Source organism: Aplidium turbinatum, chromosome 15 (genome assembly GCF_918807975.1).
Source record: "Aplidium turbinatum chromosome 15, kaAplTurb1.1, whole genome shotgun sequence".
NCBI lineage: Eukaryota > Metazoa > Chordata > Ascidiacea > Aplousobranchia > Polyclinidae > Aplidium > Aplidium turbinatum.
In genome coordinates, this window is record NC_137486.1 from 14364780 (window position 1) to 14382907 (window position 18128).

At 38.4% G+C, this 18128-nt stretch overlaps 2 protein-coding genes across 2 annotated transcripts in view; one reads left to right on the forward strand and one right to left on the reverse strand.

Moving 5' to 3' along the window:
- LOC145784669 (guanine nucleotide-binding protein subunit alpha-14-like) lies at positions 1-13858 on the forward strand. Its single transcript, XM_082596537.1, has 6 exons — positions 1-215; positions 6017-6134; positions 8754-8898; positions 9659-9752; positions 12151-12320; positions 12615-13858. Exons 1-6 carry the CDS (start codon positions 54-56, stop codon positions 13327-13329), a joined length of 1404 nt encoding a protein of 467 aa, XP_082452663.1. The 5' UTR covers positions 1-53; the 3' UTR covers positions 13330-13858.
- The window catches only part of LOC145784668 (synaptojanin-1-like), a 20291-nt gene continuing 15958 nt past the window's right edge, over positions 13796-18128 (reverse strand). Inside the window, exons 23-26 of the mRNA XM_082596536.1 lie at positions 17669-17866; positions 16888-17003; positions 16201-16691; positions 13796-16043 (exon numbers count right to left, since the gene is read on the reverse strand). Coding sequence (XP_082452662.1) covers positions 15564-16043; positions 16201-16691; positions 16888-17003; positions 17669-17866 — 1285 coding nt within the window. The 3' untranslated portion in view covers positions 13796-15563. The remainder of the gene's footprint in view (positions 16044-16200; positions 16692-16887; positions 17004-17668; positions 17867-18128) is intronic.

Below are 18128 nucleotides of genomic sequence, written 5' to 3' on the forward strand. Positions count from 1 at the left end.
GCTGTATAAACAAAACTTGTAGAAATTAAGGTTTTCTTACTCTAGCCCTGGTCATGTCTCAGTTGTCATCTTGTTTCACTGTTGATTCTGATGCTAAGCTGATCAACAAAGAAATAGAAAAACAGTTAAAAGAAGCCAAACGAGAAGCAAAAAGTCAAGTGAAATTGTTGGTGTTGGGAACTGCAGAGAGTGGAAAATCGACTTTCTTAAAGCAGGTAAGTTCAATTAGAAGATGCTTTGCAATGTTGTTGTAGCCTCACCATGAAAAAAGCGTAACATCTTTCTATCCTGTCGTTGCAGTCTCTGACAATTGAGAAAATATTGTATTTATGTCGACATGTTGAATTTTGATTTAACTTTTGACAATAATTATGCTTGACAGTAGTTAATACGATAACTTAGTGTTTGTAGTTGATGTGGACTGAAATTTAGTAAAGCTTTTCATCCTTTCAAAAAACTTACACAGATTATTTTCAAAATTTTTTCATTTTATTTTGTTTATTTAAAAAATGAAAGGAAATTTGTTTTTTCTTCTTTGCAATACAAATTCGACTATTTCAAGCACATCTGCTTCTTACACCATGATTTGCAGCTTAAAACTTGTTAAAAGGAAATGAAAATTTTAAGAACAAAATTTGCGGTAAACTTGATAATTAGCTTCTTAAATTTGATAGAAAATCTTTTGCTAGTTTGAATCGACTTTGAAAAGAGCACAAATTGAAAATTGTACGTGTAATTTCAATACAAAACTAAAATAACAAGCATCAAATAAATTTTGTGAAATGTGATATTGTAAAATACAATAATAATAATAATCAATTGCTATCTCCGCTTGCAGCAGATTGCGCAACAACATGGATTACTCGACAGGGTTCCATGTGATTTTATGAGCCGTACTGCTTCCATGCTGGCTCAAGGCAGATTGGAAGAGGGTGATATGTCACCAGATTATTACCCGATTCATCCTCACTGCTTTATGCAAGAAAGAATACAATCGGTACCCTTTTTAAAGTCTTTGGTATGACCCGATCTGGAATCGACCCCAGGGCTACCAGCACAAGAGCCACGGGTGCTGGTGTAAAATACAATAAATGTCATCAAATGTGTTATCTATGATGCCATCATTGGAAGTGCAAATTAATTGTTGGTATTCTTTCAACTTTTATTTGGAGTTTGTGAAAAAACATGTAGTAGCCTATTGCATCGTCAGCACATCGTAGTTAGAGCACGATTTGTCAAGTACCGCGTTGTACATCTTTAAATTAGTCTAGCAGTTATGTAGGCTACTATTCACGCTGAGTCAGCCTCCACGTATAAACTTAGTTTTATAACATTCTTTGGACGGGCGGCTTGAACGGTTGTAAGTGTAAATACGTATTAATCATAGCTGAATGTAAAATTACTTTGAGGGCGGAATTATTGCACTCGTCTGCTAAAAGTACTAAAATTTCCCTTCATTGTGAAAATGAAAATCGCTGCGGGGTTGAATGTAAATCTTTAGTGAAAAAAGAATGAGGTGAATTCCAGACAACAAAATCCGTCATTTGTATATTCTGCAGACGTTTAATCAATGCAAAAATGACGGATTTTGCTGTCTGGGATCATTGCCACTTCAATTGCTCTGCAAGCGTGTGTTTGAGAATGGAATGCCAGTGATTGGCCATCACTGATAGCTACAAGAAACTGACATTAGTGGGGAACTCTACATGACATCACGTTAAATATAGTTCTGTTCTATTCTCCCTTTTCACTTCCGATGGATTGTTCTTTTTTTTTTTTTTTTACCATGGTCATTCGAGCATGATTGAACCCTTAGGGGCACCCAAGGGTAGATATTTGTTTATAAATTTAAAGATGCCACTTTTGCAATGGATACTTTCAAGTGATGTTTTAAAAATCTAAGTATGTAGTGCATCAGCAAGTCCTAATCTTACATATAAAACAATGGTAGATCAGCACTGCTCCCTGGGATAGAGTAGCCTGCCTGCCAGCAGCATCAGTGTGCCTTTGCAATGCTACAGCTCTAAGCCACTTTGAGTTAATAAACAAAAGCAAATTTTGTTCTTAAAATTTTCATTTCCTTTTAACAAGTTTTAAGAATACTAGAAAAGAGGTTGAGAACATTGGTGAAATTAAATGATATGCAGTTTGGATTCATGCCAGGAAAAGGTACAGTGGATGCTCTGTTTATATTGAGAAGAATGCAGGAGGAATACCGAGAGAAGCAGAGAAAACTATATATGTGTGTTCGTCGACTTAGAAAAGGCATTTGACAGAGTACCAAGGAAAGTGATGGAGTGGGCAATGAGGAAAAGAGGTATACCGGAGGTATTAGTGAGAGCTGTGATGTCTATGTATGAGGATGCAAGAACAAAAGTGAGAGTTGGATCAAATTATTCAAACGAGTTTTTTGTGAAGGTTGGTGTACACCAAGGATCAGTTTTGTCACCTCTGATATTTGCTATTGTGGTTGACGTTGTAACTGAAGGAGTGAGGGAGGGCTTATTGAGTGAAATTTTGTATGCAGACGACCTGGTCTTGACAAGTAATAGTATGGAGGGACTGGAGAGAAAGTTTGAGAAATGGAAAGAAGCATTTGAAACCAAGGGTATGAAGGTGAATCTTGAAAAAACAAAAGTGATGGTGAGTGGAGCAGAAGGAACAGTTGTTGAGAGCAAAGTAGATCCCTGTGGAATATGTGGCAAGAGAGTGATGAGAAATTCAATGCAATGCAAGGAATGTGGAAAGTGGGTACATGCAAGATGTGCTAATGTCAAGAGAGCCGCAACAAGATTGGCGAAGTGTTTTGTTTGTGGGAAATGCAATAAAGGAACGAATGAAGTGGAAGGCCATGATGATGAGTTCTGCCATGGCATCGAAACAGTGACAGACTTCTGTTATCTGGGTGATCGGATAAATGGAAGTGGTGGATGTGAAGCAGCGGTGACAACAAGGGCAAGATTGGGCTGGGCAAAGTTCAGGGAATGTGGGGAAATGTTGTATGGCAGAAAATTCTCACTAAGGATGAAAGGGAAAGTATATCGGAGCTGTGTGCGGCCTGCAATGCTATATGGTAGCGAGACATGGATATTGAGAGAGAGTGAACTGGCAATCCTGAGAAGAACGGAAAGGTCAATGGTGAGAGCAATGTGTGGGGTGAAAACGAGAAGGGAAAAAAGGACTGAAGAATTGTTGGATATGCTAGAGATGAGAGAGACCATAGACCAACTGGCAAGGGCAAATGGAGTAAGATGGTATGGACATGTGATAAGGAGGGAGGAAGGAAGTTTTCTTAGAAAGGCACTAGATCTAAAGGTGGATGGGAAGAGGAAACGCGGTCGTCCAAGAAGAACGTGGAAACAACAAGTGAAGGATGAATTTAAAAAAGTCGGACTGAAGGAGGAAGATGCAAGGGACAGGGTGAAATGGAGAAAAGGGATTAAAACAATTGCTGCGCGGAAACAATCGACCACCCCCACTAGTGGGGAACAAACCGACGATGGATTATGATGATGATGATGACGATACAGGAAGTGCTCACATATTATTCTACTTATTATGGCCACAGCTTTATGGCAAGGCTAAACAGGTTAGTTACTCTTGTGTGCTTGGATATGCGCCCATAATCTACCTCCCTTTAAAAAAATATTCTAAAACACTTTAGGGTGTATACTTTGTTGAAAAGCTTTTTCCTCGCGAAAAATGTTTGTGACAAAAAGGGAAATTACACTTGTGGATCAGTGCGCAAAGAAATAGTAGTGAATTCGTATATTTAAATGGCAAATGATGAATAACAGCGATATGCAACATATCTTTTGATTACCAACCCACCGGATGAAGTCATTCGTTATGTCGAAACAACATAATCACGCCAAAAATCGATGCAAAGTTGTAACTTTTTGTTTTGAACTGACTAGTCTTTCTTCCGCATTGCTGCATGATGTTGCTCATGCGAGCCGCTGTGCAGTTCGTGAGATATATCAAACACAGCAAAACAAACAGTTACCGTACGTTGCTGCACTGGATTCTATTGCAGTTTAACTTTTGGTATTTACAGTAGATAGCGAGTGGGTTGATTAACGCCTTCCAAGATTTGTCTGTCACTCTATGTTTTTGTTTTTACTTTCGGTGCTGCCAATCTCCATTCGAAATTATTGTATGTGTTAGTTTTTCGTTGGGTAGTACGGTAACAACAATTACAAACAAGATTTATATATATTGCTATTTACGTTTCTACCAGTATCATCAACCATTATGAGCAAATGCAAACTTTATTTCTCTCACTACATTCACAAAAATAGTATAACTTTCAACTTTCAGACTTGAAGTCGATTTACGACTGCTTCTACATAAATAACACAAGAAATAACATAACACAAGAACTACATTTCGGTATTTGACAAAAAAACTTTTTTTGGAAAACACATCTAGATTTCACAATCACAGTCGCAACCTCGTCCAGTCTTATCATTCACAAGAATTGGCCGAGTTCAACGATAGAACAAGAAAAGAGCTTGCGTGATGTTCTGCATGGCGGCCGTGTGACACTTGACACACGAAGAAGATTAATTCAAATTTTTGGTGGATTTCATTTCATTTTCTTTTGTCGTAGTTGTCTATGAAAGGAGTATTTTCTCATGATGTGGCCAAAATATTCAGTTGTCTTGTTTAGATTGTTCATAGAATTACCGTGTCAGTGTGCATGATACCGTGTCAGTGTACTCCACTTGACGACACTGGGCGAGTTGGCTCAAAATCGCCACTCTTGGAAACAAATAAGCCATGTTGATGCGCAATCTGCCGCAGGCGGAGATAACGACTAATGATGATGATGATGATGTGCATGATTATCGTATCCACGTCACATACAAAATCACAAAAACATCAGAAAGAGAACACTGGGGGTTCTAACCTCTTAAACTTATGCCACGTAACAACTTGCTCGAAAAACTTCACCAAATAACGTTCACAAAACGGCAGCAATGCAATGGTACAATACTGAAAAGTTTGGGTGTTTATCAGGACAATTATCGTTTCTAGCACTAGTTGCAACGTTCATCTGATGAAATTGAAAGTAAAATTAACAACAAACAAGATGGTTTAGTAAAACAAAACGTCAGTGAAGCAATAAACCATCTTGTTTGTTGTTAATTTTACTTTCAATTTCATCAGATGAACGTTGCAACTAGTGCTAGAAAGCAATGCTGGTACAACACAAGCAAAATGAGCAATCAAATAATTTGTTGTAGCTGAGATGATAAGTGACGTACAAAAAGTCCATTAGACAGAAAAGGCTGTGGAAAGAGAAAGTGCTTAAAACCATTGCATTGAACCGCTGATCAAAAGCAAAAGAATGCAACTCTTGTTACAAAATCGGACGTTTGAAGAATGATATTTTAAGTTTGCTTGACGTTTGCCTGCGTTCATGCAGCGTTAGCTGAAGCTTACGAAAGGTAACAGGAAGTATGACTGTGTATAATTAATTATGAGCATAATGTTCCAACACGACTGCTTGGATGCAAAATCACGATGAGTGTAAAGCATGGTGTAAAGGCAATGAGTTGAATTTATTTCCTAGTGTAATTAAAACTCTGTTAAAGCCTATTTGATTCTGTTTCAGAGAGGTTTGTACGTTTTACAACATACTCAAAGCACAACGTTTTCAATAAAGTACGGACTTCACCATACAAACTTACTGCTGTAAAAACTGCATTTCTTGCATAAACAGATTAGCCGAAACTAGCTCGACAGTTTAATTTTGTAGTAGGCCTATGAGTATGACACAACCACATTTTGCCAAAACCAAAACCAAGTGGAAGTGAGTCATAACAGTGATTGGCCATACCGCTCAACCATGGTTGATTGATATTTGAAATTATTCACGACCTGCTGATTTGTAGCTCCCAAAACGGAAAGTATGCAACTGGAATAAAACCGATGTGTTATGTTACACCTCTAAATCTGTAAACCGCATTATAAAGTTATAATCTTAAAAGCTTTTTTCTGTTTCATACAGATGCGCATTATTCATGGAAAAGGTTATACTCTTGAAGAAAGGCGAAACCACATTTCTCTTATTCATCAGAATGTGAACGTATCCGTGAAGATGTTGATAAGAGCGATGGATACATTAGGTATGTTTGCTTGCAATCACAATGACTCAGCAAGTTTGGTATACGACTGTTGGACTGTGTATATCTGATGTTAAAATTTAGCATGTAACAGTTTCCTTTGCCAACAGCATGTTTTCTCTTACAGCTTTGCTGATGTAGACGATTTCATGCAACTTTTCACTTGCGTAGGTCTGTTGTGTTCTATCACGTGCTGTACATTAGCCTCCGTTTGTAGGATTGAATATTGTACTTTAGCTGTTTGTTGGCTGGTTTTTCAGAGAAAATTTAATTTTTAGTTGATCATTTAACTGTGAGTTAAGAAACCATAGGATTACCAATTACAATGGGCCTAAAATAAAAACTGTAACCTTTGCTTAGTTGGCCTGTTCACACTTTTTTAATTGTTTGTTAAACTGGCATATTGCAAATTACCCCTTTTTTTGAAATTTTAAGAGTGTTAAAAAAAGATTTTTAATATTTAGCAATAAACATTGTCTTTTGGATAGGCAGTACAAGTCAGTTGAAAACTTGAATTTTAAGAACTAGTACTTTACGTCACATTTAGAATTTTTGAGCTACTGTCAAACTTGTGTAGTTTAATGGTTGATTTAATAATTAATATCATTCAAATTACAAAGTATGAGCTTACTTCCCAAAACATTTTTTATCAATCCGCGGTTCGACATCCGATATCGCATCATGCATTTCTCAGTCAATGTCGATCTTACCGCTGCAATGTATTTAGACGATCACAGCTACCACAAAGTAGGCTTTACATAAATTGGTTGTTATAAGAAATCGAAGAGCTAAACAGCTTACAAACGAAAATTTGGATTGTGCTTCTAATTGTTCTCAGAAAAATTATATCTCAATATGTGAGATCAGGATTAGAGCATCTAAATGTGGATACGTTACACTCCGCCTATCACACTTATCTGTATTTTGCAAGGCGAGATTACCAGATTGTGAGCTCAAATGTGACTTTAAAAGGGGAAAGCTATCACATCGCACGTTATTTTCCGACAAATCAATTTTCCACAATTGTAGTTTGCGTTTAAAAGCTTAAAATGTGTCATAGAGTAAAGTGATGTGAGCAGTGCCAGTCTTTGGGGTGTGCAAACCGTGCAATCGCACAAGGCCCGCAAATTAGGGGGCCCGCAATTTACTAAGAAAATGCAGTAATTTTTGTCATTTCCAATGGAAAAAATTCAATTTGATTCACAAGAAAGTACCGGTATCCATTATCCAAGTACCGGTATTTTTGTTGAACATGCTCTCAGAACGCACCAAATTCAAAGTAATTTTTCAAAATTTTCTGAGAGAGGCCCCCAGACCCCCCGCCGTTGGGTGTCGCCTTCGGCAAACACGCCGTCAGACTTCGCCCGCCGTCCGTCAATTAACCCCCTCCCCTTCCAAAATACCTAGCTAAGCTACTGAATTGGATCATTGTCATTGGGGCTCGCAAAGCATATTTCGCACAGGGCCCGAAATACCCTAAGACCAGCACTGGATGTGAGTATTCTTTCCTTGGAGAGAGGTGTAGCTAGTTATTGCAAAAATATCACAGAGATAAGCCATCTTAGTCTGGAAAACTGCATGATTTTTTTCTTTCAAAATGTGATAATTTTGTTTCTCAAGTCGTATACAGCAAAAACAACTTTGCCCTTAGAAAGCCATCTTGAATTACAATAACACAAATTATTGTGTTCGACTCTCAATCCATAGCAAATACTTAGGAAATTTCGCGCTACTAAAGTATATCAAAATCAAAAATGTTCAAGTATTATTGGCATTTGTTCCAAAGAACCAACCAGACCACAACACGTAACAGCTAGAATGCTTCCGTAATTCTGAACCAAAATTAGTCTACTTCCGCGGGAACTGGTAACTGAAATCTTTCTTTTTTAATGATAAGGAAGGAAATTGTGTTTGTTACAAAATTAGTCATAAATCTGGAGTCGCTTTATTATGTAACAGAGAATGTTCATTCTCTCACAAAACATGACTATGCAAGCTCAGCCTTGAGACAGAATTTATACTTATTGTAGATTCACGTTCTCGTGCAAGCGAATAAAACCTAAACGCAACAGGTTTCAGCTTTTTGCACATTTACTATGAGCCCATGGCAAAATCTTTCGGCTCGGAGGTTGCAAACTGCTGAACTGGTAGTTCTAATCATGTCTTTCCCTTGAAATAACCTTAAAAAGTTAAATTGTAAACCTGAAAGCTTATAGACAGCAGGCTACACTTTGCACGGTTTGTTTATAAGAAGTTGAGTTTTTAAACACAGCACGTTTACAAAAGGTCGTAGTCTTGTGTAAATGCAAACTTATCCTACTTGACAGACTCTTTAAACTGGTCGTGATGCCTTTTTAGTGTTTACGTTTAATCTACTGCTGTAATTTTTTCAGTAGACAGCTAGTCCTGGTTGTTATTTTTTGATCTAAAACTTTGATATGGGGAAACCGAGAGCTGGATGTTTGCAGCTGCAGTCATTAAAGATTGTTCCCAAGCCCTGCCAAACGCAAATTCAGCACCCAAACCGATGATTTTCAGTACCGGTACTAACAATGTGAGAAACGGTAATTAGCCATTGATCAATGGTGGTAGACGTCATTGACTAACCTTTTTTTTCAATAGGAATTCCATACGAAAGCGAACAAAACCGTTTGATTGCATGCAGCCTGATGGATCTGGACAGAGAAGAAGAAGCCAGACTCACTCCTGATAACGCCAAACTCATTGCTCGATTGTGGAAAGATGAAGGAATTCAAACCTGCTACTTGTGAGAATACTTTATTTATGTTATTTCAATGTAAACAGTACGTTTTGTGCAGGTTTATCTACTTAGTAGGCTACCAAGTCAATTACAATCCAGTTAAAATTGTATAAAATGAGTAAGACTGCCAGTACGAAACAGCAAAACCCGTCATTGTTACATTGATTCAATGTCTGCAGACGTTGAATCAATGTAAAAATGACGGATTTTTTTGTCTGGGTACTGAAAGTAATTTATGTCATCTATGTTGATTAACTGATTAGTCCGCCATGTTAGCTCATTGGTTACGCGCCTGACTCAAGATCACGCGTCGCTGGTTCGGCTCTCGGGGTGTGCGCTTGAGCAACGCATTTCAGGACTGCTCGTCATTCAGCGGCAACTAATGGATGGAATAATTTCCCGGCATTAACACTTCAACAACAATCGGAAAACTTCACTTTACCACTCTCGGTGACCGGCCCTGTGCCAAAACCCTCTACAAGTAGGCCTATGCGAAACTACCAGGAATAACGTATCAAAGGCTTTGTCAGTCCGGGAATAAAAGTTCAAAACCAACCAAACCAATAACTGAATAGCCTGAATAGCCTAGCTTAAAGTACAAATATTCCACAAGAAACTGGCCTACTTTGCTATTACGCTTATGTGCCCTGCGGAATCATAACACATAAACAATAGCCTAGCCAGTTTATTGTAGGCTACTTCAACATAATTTATATTGTCAAAAATAATCTTAGCTTAAATAATAAGCTTTTACTTTATTTTAAAGACGAAGAAATGAGTTCCATCTTCTCGATTCGGCTTCATATTATTTGAACTCCTTGAGCAGATTGGCATCCCCATCTTTCGTTCCAACCTTGCAGGTTTGTTCCCAAACTGCTAAATCCGTCATTTTTACATTGATTTAACGTCTGCAGACGTTGAATCACTGTAAAAATGACGGATTTTACTGTCTGGTTTGCGGCAACTGTATCATGCAAACTGAAAAGCTAAAGCTGTAGTAGCTTATCTATTTGGTCACTCGATATTTTATTAGGCCTACTGATTTAGCAGAGTCAGGATTACAGAGACCATTTTAGTTTTTCAATTGACGAAATAAAGCCACGTGGTGACTTGTTGAAAAATTCAGTTAGAAAGACACAAAATCAAGCCCATAGTTTCGCTGCTTATTTCAACGATCTTTATTGGGTGGATTCTGCAAAAAGGACAAAATGTAGAAAACTATTTTAACCCAATCTCAGTGGGGAAACATGCCTCCCTTGATTTTAGATTAATTTTTAATTAACTTACCTAGTAAGCTAACTATAGGCGAGTAGACTACAGACAGGCCCGGTGCTAGGAACCGCGGGGCCCAATTAGAAATGTGATGACGGGGCCCCTACTCTTCACAGCAAAATTTATGGGTGTTTATATATCATAAAATACATACCAGTACATACAAACTACAAAGATAGACATTTATTACTTGCTATAAAACAAATTAAAGGTAATGTGGATGTTTATTTACGATATGTTGTTTTACTTTTAATAGCAAAAAAGGAAAATTAGGCAATTAACCTTTAGTTTTTCAGAAAAAAACTTTTCTTGCCTTTTTATTAGCAAAGTCATTCAAAATAACTTCAAAGTCAATGGCTTTAGCAATCTCGCATTCTATAGAAAGCATTGACAAACTGTTAAGTCTTTCTTGCGCGATTGTAGATCTCAAGTACGTTTTAATTAGTTTCAGCTTTGAAAAGCTTCTTTCCCCTGATGCAACAGTTATTGGCATCGTCAAATAAATCCTCAATGCAATGAAAACATTAGGAAATGTTGCAAATCTATTGTTTTCTATCAAGTGTTCAAAGAGTGCATACGGCTTAATTCTGGGTTGAAGGAAAGTTTTTAGAGCTTCAAGTTCTTCAGCTAGCATATACCCATCAATATCTTTGTTTTTTTCTGTAACAATCTTTTCTTCAGCGTCCTGTCTTCTTGTGGTAATTGTTAAAGCAGCTTCAAGGTTTGATGTGTGCTCCCTTATTTCCTCCTTTCGCATATCTTGAAAGCTATTTATAAATCCAAATAATTTTGAATGATCTTTAAGTTGTTTAAATCTGCTTTCCATTGACTGAATAGCTTGATCGAGGACTAAGTTGAAGCATTGAACTCTGTACATTTCTTTTGGATCATCATTAGGTTGATCCTCTGCTTCATACAAAAACATTCGCTTCCTTCGACGTATCTTTTTTTCATGAAATTTTCTAGACTCCGGTGGTATTTCAATCGATTCAGCCAATTCATTTGCACCTATTAGAACATCATTAAAGCCTTCTTCTCTATAATTTCTTAGCCATGACAAGAGTGTTTTAAATGACTCTATACCTTCATTAATATCTTTTGTTTCACTTTGTAGTTCCTTGCTTACGTAGTTAACTTTAAAAAGTACTTCATACCAAAATATCAAAGAAACACAAAATTTGTAGTCTTTTAGCTGGTTTGCTAAAGATTCAGCTTCTGCTTTTACCATCGGCTCATTTGTTATCTCTGATATTTCAACAAGAGCATCATATACTTCTCCAACCTGATAACGGATAGCTTTAACACTGTCAATGCGACATTCCCATCTTGTAGTGCTCAAGGGTTTTACTGATAACCCAGGTACATATTTTTTAAAAATAGCCCACCTCTTAGTTGATGCCGAGAACAATGTGTAGATCGATTGCAAAACTCCAAAGAATGTTATAGCATCTGGACAACATTTGGCTACATCTCCGAGTAGTAGGTTATAATTGTGACATGCACAGGGTACAAAAAACGCTCTTGAATTTTCTTTCAGTAGTCGTGCTTGTACTCCAGATGTGTGACCTTTCATGTTGCTACCGTTGTCGTAGCCTTGGCCTCGAATATCTTGCACTTCTAAATTTGTTTCCTTCAGTGTGCTTAATAGTGTTTTATACAATTTTTTAGTTACGATGCATAACAAATTGATGTTATGAGAAAGAATATTATTTCAATTTTTATTTTACGTTTCAGTAGTATTTTAAACCTCGTAATACAGAAAGACCCCCGCTAGCGCGGGGCCCCTTCAATGTGCGGGGCCCAATTTGATCTAATCGGTCAAATCGGCCTAAAACCGGCCCTGACTACAGATATGCCCAATTGTCGGAAAATACATCAATATGCATGTCACGTAAATGTAAAGGTTTTTCTGACTTGATGAGCAATTATAGCTTAACTTATTTAACATTTTATGATGCACCATGGTCTAATATTGTGTGTTTTCAGGACATATTGCGTACCAGAGTGCCTACGTCTGGTATTGTGGAGTATGTCTTTGACATCGATCGCTTCATATTCGGTATCGTCGATGTTGGAGGACAGAAAACAGAGAGAAGAAAGTGGATCAACTGCTTTGAGAGTGTCACGTCTATTATTTTTCTCGCAGCGTTGAGCGAGTAAGTTTTTGTTCATTTTAAACAACCAATACTTTTGTAAAACTGAAGATACTTTCGGAAAGCAACGACTTGTATGATAGGTTACCAAGCAAACGTCATTTTTTATTAATTTAAGCTATTTGTTGCGCGTTGCAAACAGAACATCTACGTAAAACAAAGCTACCGTTTTATCATTTACTGCAGCAAAGTGTCTCTTTTTATTTTCAACCTGCTGCATTATGCAAACCATGTCCGGAAGAACTTTCTGAAGCTACGTATGCAAAGCGACCCTTTCACAACTGTTGTTACGTGCAGATATGATCAGACTATCCCATCGGATGAAATCAGTTTGGAACTGCGACGAAACGTCAGAAATTTAAGTATTTCCGACGATTCACCACCGAAGGCCAGCGTTCACAGAAAAGTCATTCAGCGGGCAACGTCAGAACATTTCAAAATTCACGAAAGAAAGGGGTTCAGTAAATCAATGAAAAACCCTGTGTCGCGACAAAGGTCTATGCAAAATCACCGCCCAGGACAAAACGAGCTTTCCAAGTCTTTACTGCGACCTGCCCCTTTGCCACCAACAGAAGAAACCAATGGAATAAAGGCACCGCTGCTGAAAGGCAAAAGTCTGCATCGCAAAGTCGAACCGGAAATTGAGATTCCGACCATCAATCGTCAGGTTGAGAGCTGTGCCCTATTCACGACAATCGTTCAAAATCAGTTTTTCAAAAACACATCGGTTATTCTTTTTCTCAACAAGACAGACATATTGGAAGAAAAAATACAACACTCACCGTTGGCTGCACACTTCCCAGCTTTTCAAGGCCCTGAAAAAGACGCCGCTGCAGCAAGAGACTTTATTTTAAGCAAATATGTCGATTGCTTCGAGAACACTAAAAAGACTAAACGCACTTTGTACACACATTTTACTTGTGCCACTGATACCGACAACATTCGGTTTGTTTTCGCTGCCGTCAAAGATATTATTTTGCGAAGTTGTCTCGTTAACTGCAACCTCGCGTAGAATTCTAAGACTCACCGTTGCCTAGTACAGTTCTGCAAGTGATAAAGTGTATCGCTTTTAATTTTTTTGTATTGTTTGTATTTCTTCCGACATTATTTTGCAAAACTGTGATTAGTGATTGTGTTATGTTATTTTCCACTGACAATGTTTAATCAGCCCACTACGAAAGGTGACTGTTTTTCTTAATATCAAGGGTGGGTACATCTCAGACAACGGGCCAAATATGATATAAATTCGACAGCTGGTTTTAGTGTCAAAACCTGTAATTTTCTACAAGCCCCCAATAGATGCAAATATATGACTAAGAAAACATGCATATTAGTCAGACGGCAATATCGATCCGGCCCGCAGCTTGCCCATCCCTGCTCTATATGAATTTAATCGAGGTTAGATCACAGTTGAAAATGTCTATTCTTCCTGACCTAATTGTTACGTAACCGCAATGCAGTCACTTTATCATCATCCTGTTTATTGTCGTAAACCCAAACAGCAAAACTGTCCTTTTTACATTCAATAAACGTTTGCAGACGTTGAATCAGTGTAAAAAGAATGTGTTTCATTAATCGGTGAGCAAAAGCGGATGGTTGTAGCTGAGTAGCGAGAAATAATGTTACGTGTCAACAGTCAGTTGTCTCATTTTCATAAAAAAGAATAGAAAGAAAACTCTTGAAGTTTCAAATAACATAATCACTGGCAATGTACAACAGCACTCGTTGCATCAAAGCCACTTCATAAATAAGGTTGAAACAAAACAGCAACCAGATGAAATCTGTATTCACTGACCAAAATCCATGGCGTTAAATCGGGTACCGGTAATGTGATGGTGTAGTGTGATACCGCTAATAGTCGCTATTGAGCATATATGGCCATTTTGGCAAAGGCAGGATAACAGACTGTGATTTATAGCGCCAAAGGTTATCTGAAAGTTATGTTCCTAATAATTTTGATAACGTTTTAACTACTTGCATCGAAGGTTATTTTTTCTATAATAAAATCTACAGAGCGTAGAGGGTTATAAATTAAGCCAAGTGAGCACAATCTTCACAAACCTAAAAAGCCGCTAATGCTACTGGCTTTTATGCATTCTTTGTTTTGTGCAATCACTTGAGTTCGTGTAATCATTTCCAACTTGTCTGCGTATACTGAACTTGATTGTTTACCGGCCAAGCAATAAATAGCTCAAACCAAGTTATTTTTCATCATGTGACGTTGATGACGTGTTCAACGTTTTATCGAAATCGAAAGTGACAGTTTTCACTTTCTGTGGCAGTGCGAGAGTTGCGACCATGGCCTGATGGTTATTCGTTATTTCAACGTTTTGTTTCGCTGAGTTTGCGACAGAACATGAAGTAGAAATCTTTGACTTTTGACTTGAACGTCTGCAGACGTTGAATCAATGTAAAATGAAGGTTTTTGATGTTTGAGCACATGAAAACCAGCAAAAAATGTTGTTTTTTACGTTGTTTCAACGTCCAGCGAGCGACAAACTCTTTACTGGCTAAGACAAAACATACAACCACAATCGTTATCTGGAGCGATGGCCTTTCATTATTATCAAAATAGTCGCTTCAGTAACACCCTCAACTGTGGTACAGCAAAACACAACTGGTGACGCAAAAGTGACACAATTAGATGATCATTTTAAGTTGAGGAACTTTGTTCGACGAGCAGCCAAGAATAATGAGCAAGGAAACGTGAAATGCAATAATTATTTTTCAGCAAGCATAATTGTAGAAACAGCACGACGAATTAACATAGGATTACGTAACATAACGGTGGCTTTGTCAAGCTTACGCGTGAAATAAATAGAAGTTTCACTTACTCATAAAAATCAAACAACGACAAAAAGCGTGTAACAAATCCACTCAAAATCACTTAATACTTCTCTTCTAGCTACAAAGGTCGAGGGTTTAAAGTAGATGGCTTTCACAAAAATAGGCTCATAATTTTAGCTAATGATGCCCTTTATAATCATGCACACTCAATTAAAGAAAATAATGAAAATAAACAAAACATTGCACATTCACAAACGTGATACAATTGCATAAAAATAAAATAAAACCCTTACGGTACTAGTATGTGGTGTGGGGCTGAGCAACATCGAAGAAACTTTAACTTAACTAATGGCGACAACAAAGAGATGGAACAACAGATGAAACGAAAAAATGTCTTTCATACACGACACATATTTAGAACCTTAAGTGAATTTTCAAACATAAAAGATTTTGAAAGGTTTAGGAAAAGTTAAAGTCGCTAAAATCTGTGGTGAAGGATTTGTTTATCTGTGAGCTTTGGTTGGTAGCACTTCCTCCAGACCAAGGATCCTGGACGGTTGTCTTCCCGTTGATGTTGGAAGCACCATTGAACGGTTGGAAAGGAATCAATGGTGGAGGCAAGGATGAGTTTGTTGGCTGCAAAGGAACGATGGGAGGAGGAAAAGCCGGTTTTGGAGGTTGAGTATTCACTTGCTCTGGAACTAATGGGGACATTATCGATAAAGAATAAGCGTTTGATTGTGAAGGAAGAAGAGGAGGTATGGATGGAGTGGCCTCGAATGAGATGACATCATCCAGTAAGAAGTCGGTTTTAGAGGGAGGTTGGTGACTGACAGGAAGTGGAGGAGCTTGAGGGTTCTTCCGGGTTTGCGGTGATTGCTTAGGAGGAACAGGTGCTCTTCGCTTGGGAACAGTCTTCCGAGGTTTGATCTTTGGAGGCTGCAATAAAAATTCAGAAACAGTATGAAATCTTTGTCAACATCACTCAACAAATGATTACAACAACAATGAAGAGAATCAAACACAAAATCGTAACAAGAAAGGAGTTAAATCAATCAACGTGAAACGGACAATATCAAATCTCTGAAAATCGAACCTCAGATGGGAAATCCCACAGAGACAAGTCAGGAAAAGCATATTCAGTCGAAGCGACAGGAGCAGGTTGAGAGTTGTTCTCCACCACAACAGGCTGTAGAGGTGTCATGAAGGAACTAGCTGCAGTTGCTGTTCCAGTAGGTTCAGGGATAGGGTTTAACCGCTGCTTGTTGTTGGCTGGCAAAGTTGGAGGTCGGGGAGGCGGTCCGCTGGAGATGGCTGGGGGACGAGGGGGTGCTCTTTTGGATGTTTGAGATTTGGGTTCAATCGGCTCACTTTTTACTACCTGGTCTACAACAGGTGGAGTTGACCTTGGGCGGGGCATTGGTGGAACACGCAAAGCGGCTATGTTTCCACTTGAATGGCTGCTAGGCATGGACGGTTGCGGAAAAGCGGAAATTTCTTTGTCATCGTTACTGTGGTTGGCGATGACTGGTTTGCTTGCAACATGACTCAGCGAGTTTGCTTGAGCAGGAGCTTCAACAATGTTGTCTGAAAGGCGAAAAAACGCGTAAATAACTTTAGGTTTGCATTAAAACACAATAATTTGACTCAACAAAGTATACCTTTATATTACACCTTTACATAGTTTTTAATGTTTTTTTTTTCTGTATAGGCTTCAATACTCGACCACTACAAAAACTACACTTTGTAATGCCGTACAAACTGATCTCGTAGCAATACTGACCGTTGGTTAACGACATTCTGATTCTCCTCCCTTCAAATATGCTTCCATCCTGTTGAAGGAGTTCAGGGCCCATCCAGGCTTCAGCGCATACGATGAGGCAGGAATTGGGAAAGCATCTGTTGAATGATAAAAACGACTTAAACATTTCCTATTCGAGATAGTGCAAACGATCGAGAGCAGTTCACACCTAAATGTTCACGTTCTGTGGCAGCTTTGAGTTCCAAAAAACGACGCGATGCGAAATGATTGACATTTAATGTTGCAGTTATGCCTGGTTTCTTAGAAGTGGTAGCCGGTGAGAAAAAATACAAGCAGGTCTGTGATAGAGTGTCCACAGTTTTACTGAGTGATGTAAAGCGGAAATACTTTACTGTGGTTCGTATTTGGGCAGCCAAAAGCGAAGTAGCAAGAATTGACAGCGATTGACATGTGTCTCGCTCACGAGGCTAAGCCTATCAGTATCCTACCACTAATTCTCGCCACAGTAAGCAAACGCTGCCTTCACCAGTCAGCTCAATCCTTATCGTTGTGGAAAGAAAGCAACCACAACCAGTGTTGTGTTGTAGATAAAAGAGATGACATGGACAAGAGAATTTTCAAGTTAAACTTATATTGAGCAAGCCTGGCATGAAGGCTTTAGCCAAAGCTACGAAATCGTGAGCCACCGGGAAGAAAACACTGCCATTTAGTTCATGAAGCAACAAGCAAAGGATATAGAGATCGAAGCAGCGTTACATTAGCGACTCCAAGCAGCTGATTAAAACAAAAATTCACAGCGTACTTTGTGGAAAATTTATCTCCGAAGTCGAGGGTTCCAAGAAAGCGTTGACACAAGACCTCGTCGCCTGGCTTCCCTTCGACGTACATATAGACTGGGGAGTCGATGGGCTGAAGACTGTGCACAAGCTCGTCGTAGACTCCGGCTCGGTGGGATTCGTCAACTTCCGTCACCACGATATCGATGACTGCCACTACAGGTCTGAATCAATGTAAAAATGACGGATTTTGCTGTTTGGGTAACGTGTCAGAAGTACATATCATGGTTTTCTTTTCGTATATACAACGTTACCTTTTAAAAAACATACACTATAGTACTTCTTTTGTGGAGCTGCGGAATGCTAGATGGGTGGTGAGTTACATTAAGACAGCCAGTGACGTTGAAACAGCGTATTGCAACGTTGAATTGATACGAAAACAAGTGTGGCTAAAATTTCATTGCGAGATATTCTGGAAGCTTTGTT

Bases quoted from the DNA above. Each gene is read 5' to 3' on its own strand.
- LOC145784669 (XM_082596537.1), top strand. From the start codon at position 54: ATGTCTCAGTTGTCATCTTGTTTCACTGTTGATTCTGATGCTAAGCTG. The intron at 216-6,016 runs GTAAGTTCAATT...TGTTTCATACAG, and splicing joins AATCGACTTTCTTAAAGCAG to ATGCGCATTATTCATGGAAA. The intron at 12,321-12,614 runs GTAAGTTTTTGT...TGTTACGTGCAG, and splicing joins TTTCTCGCAGCGTTGAGCGA to ATATGATCAGACTATCCCAT.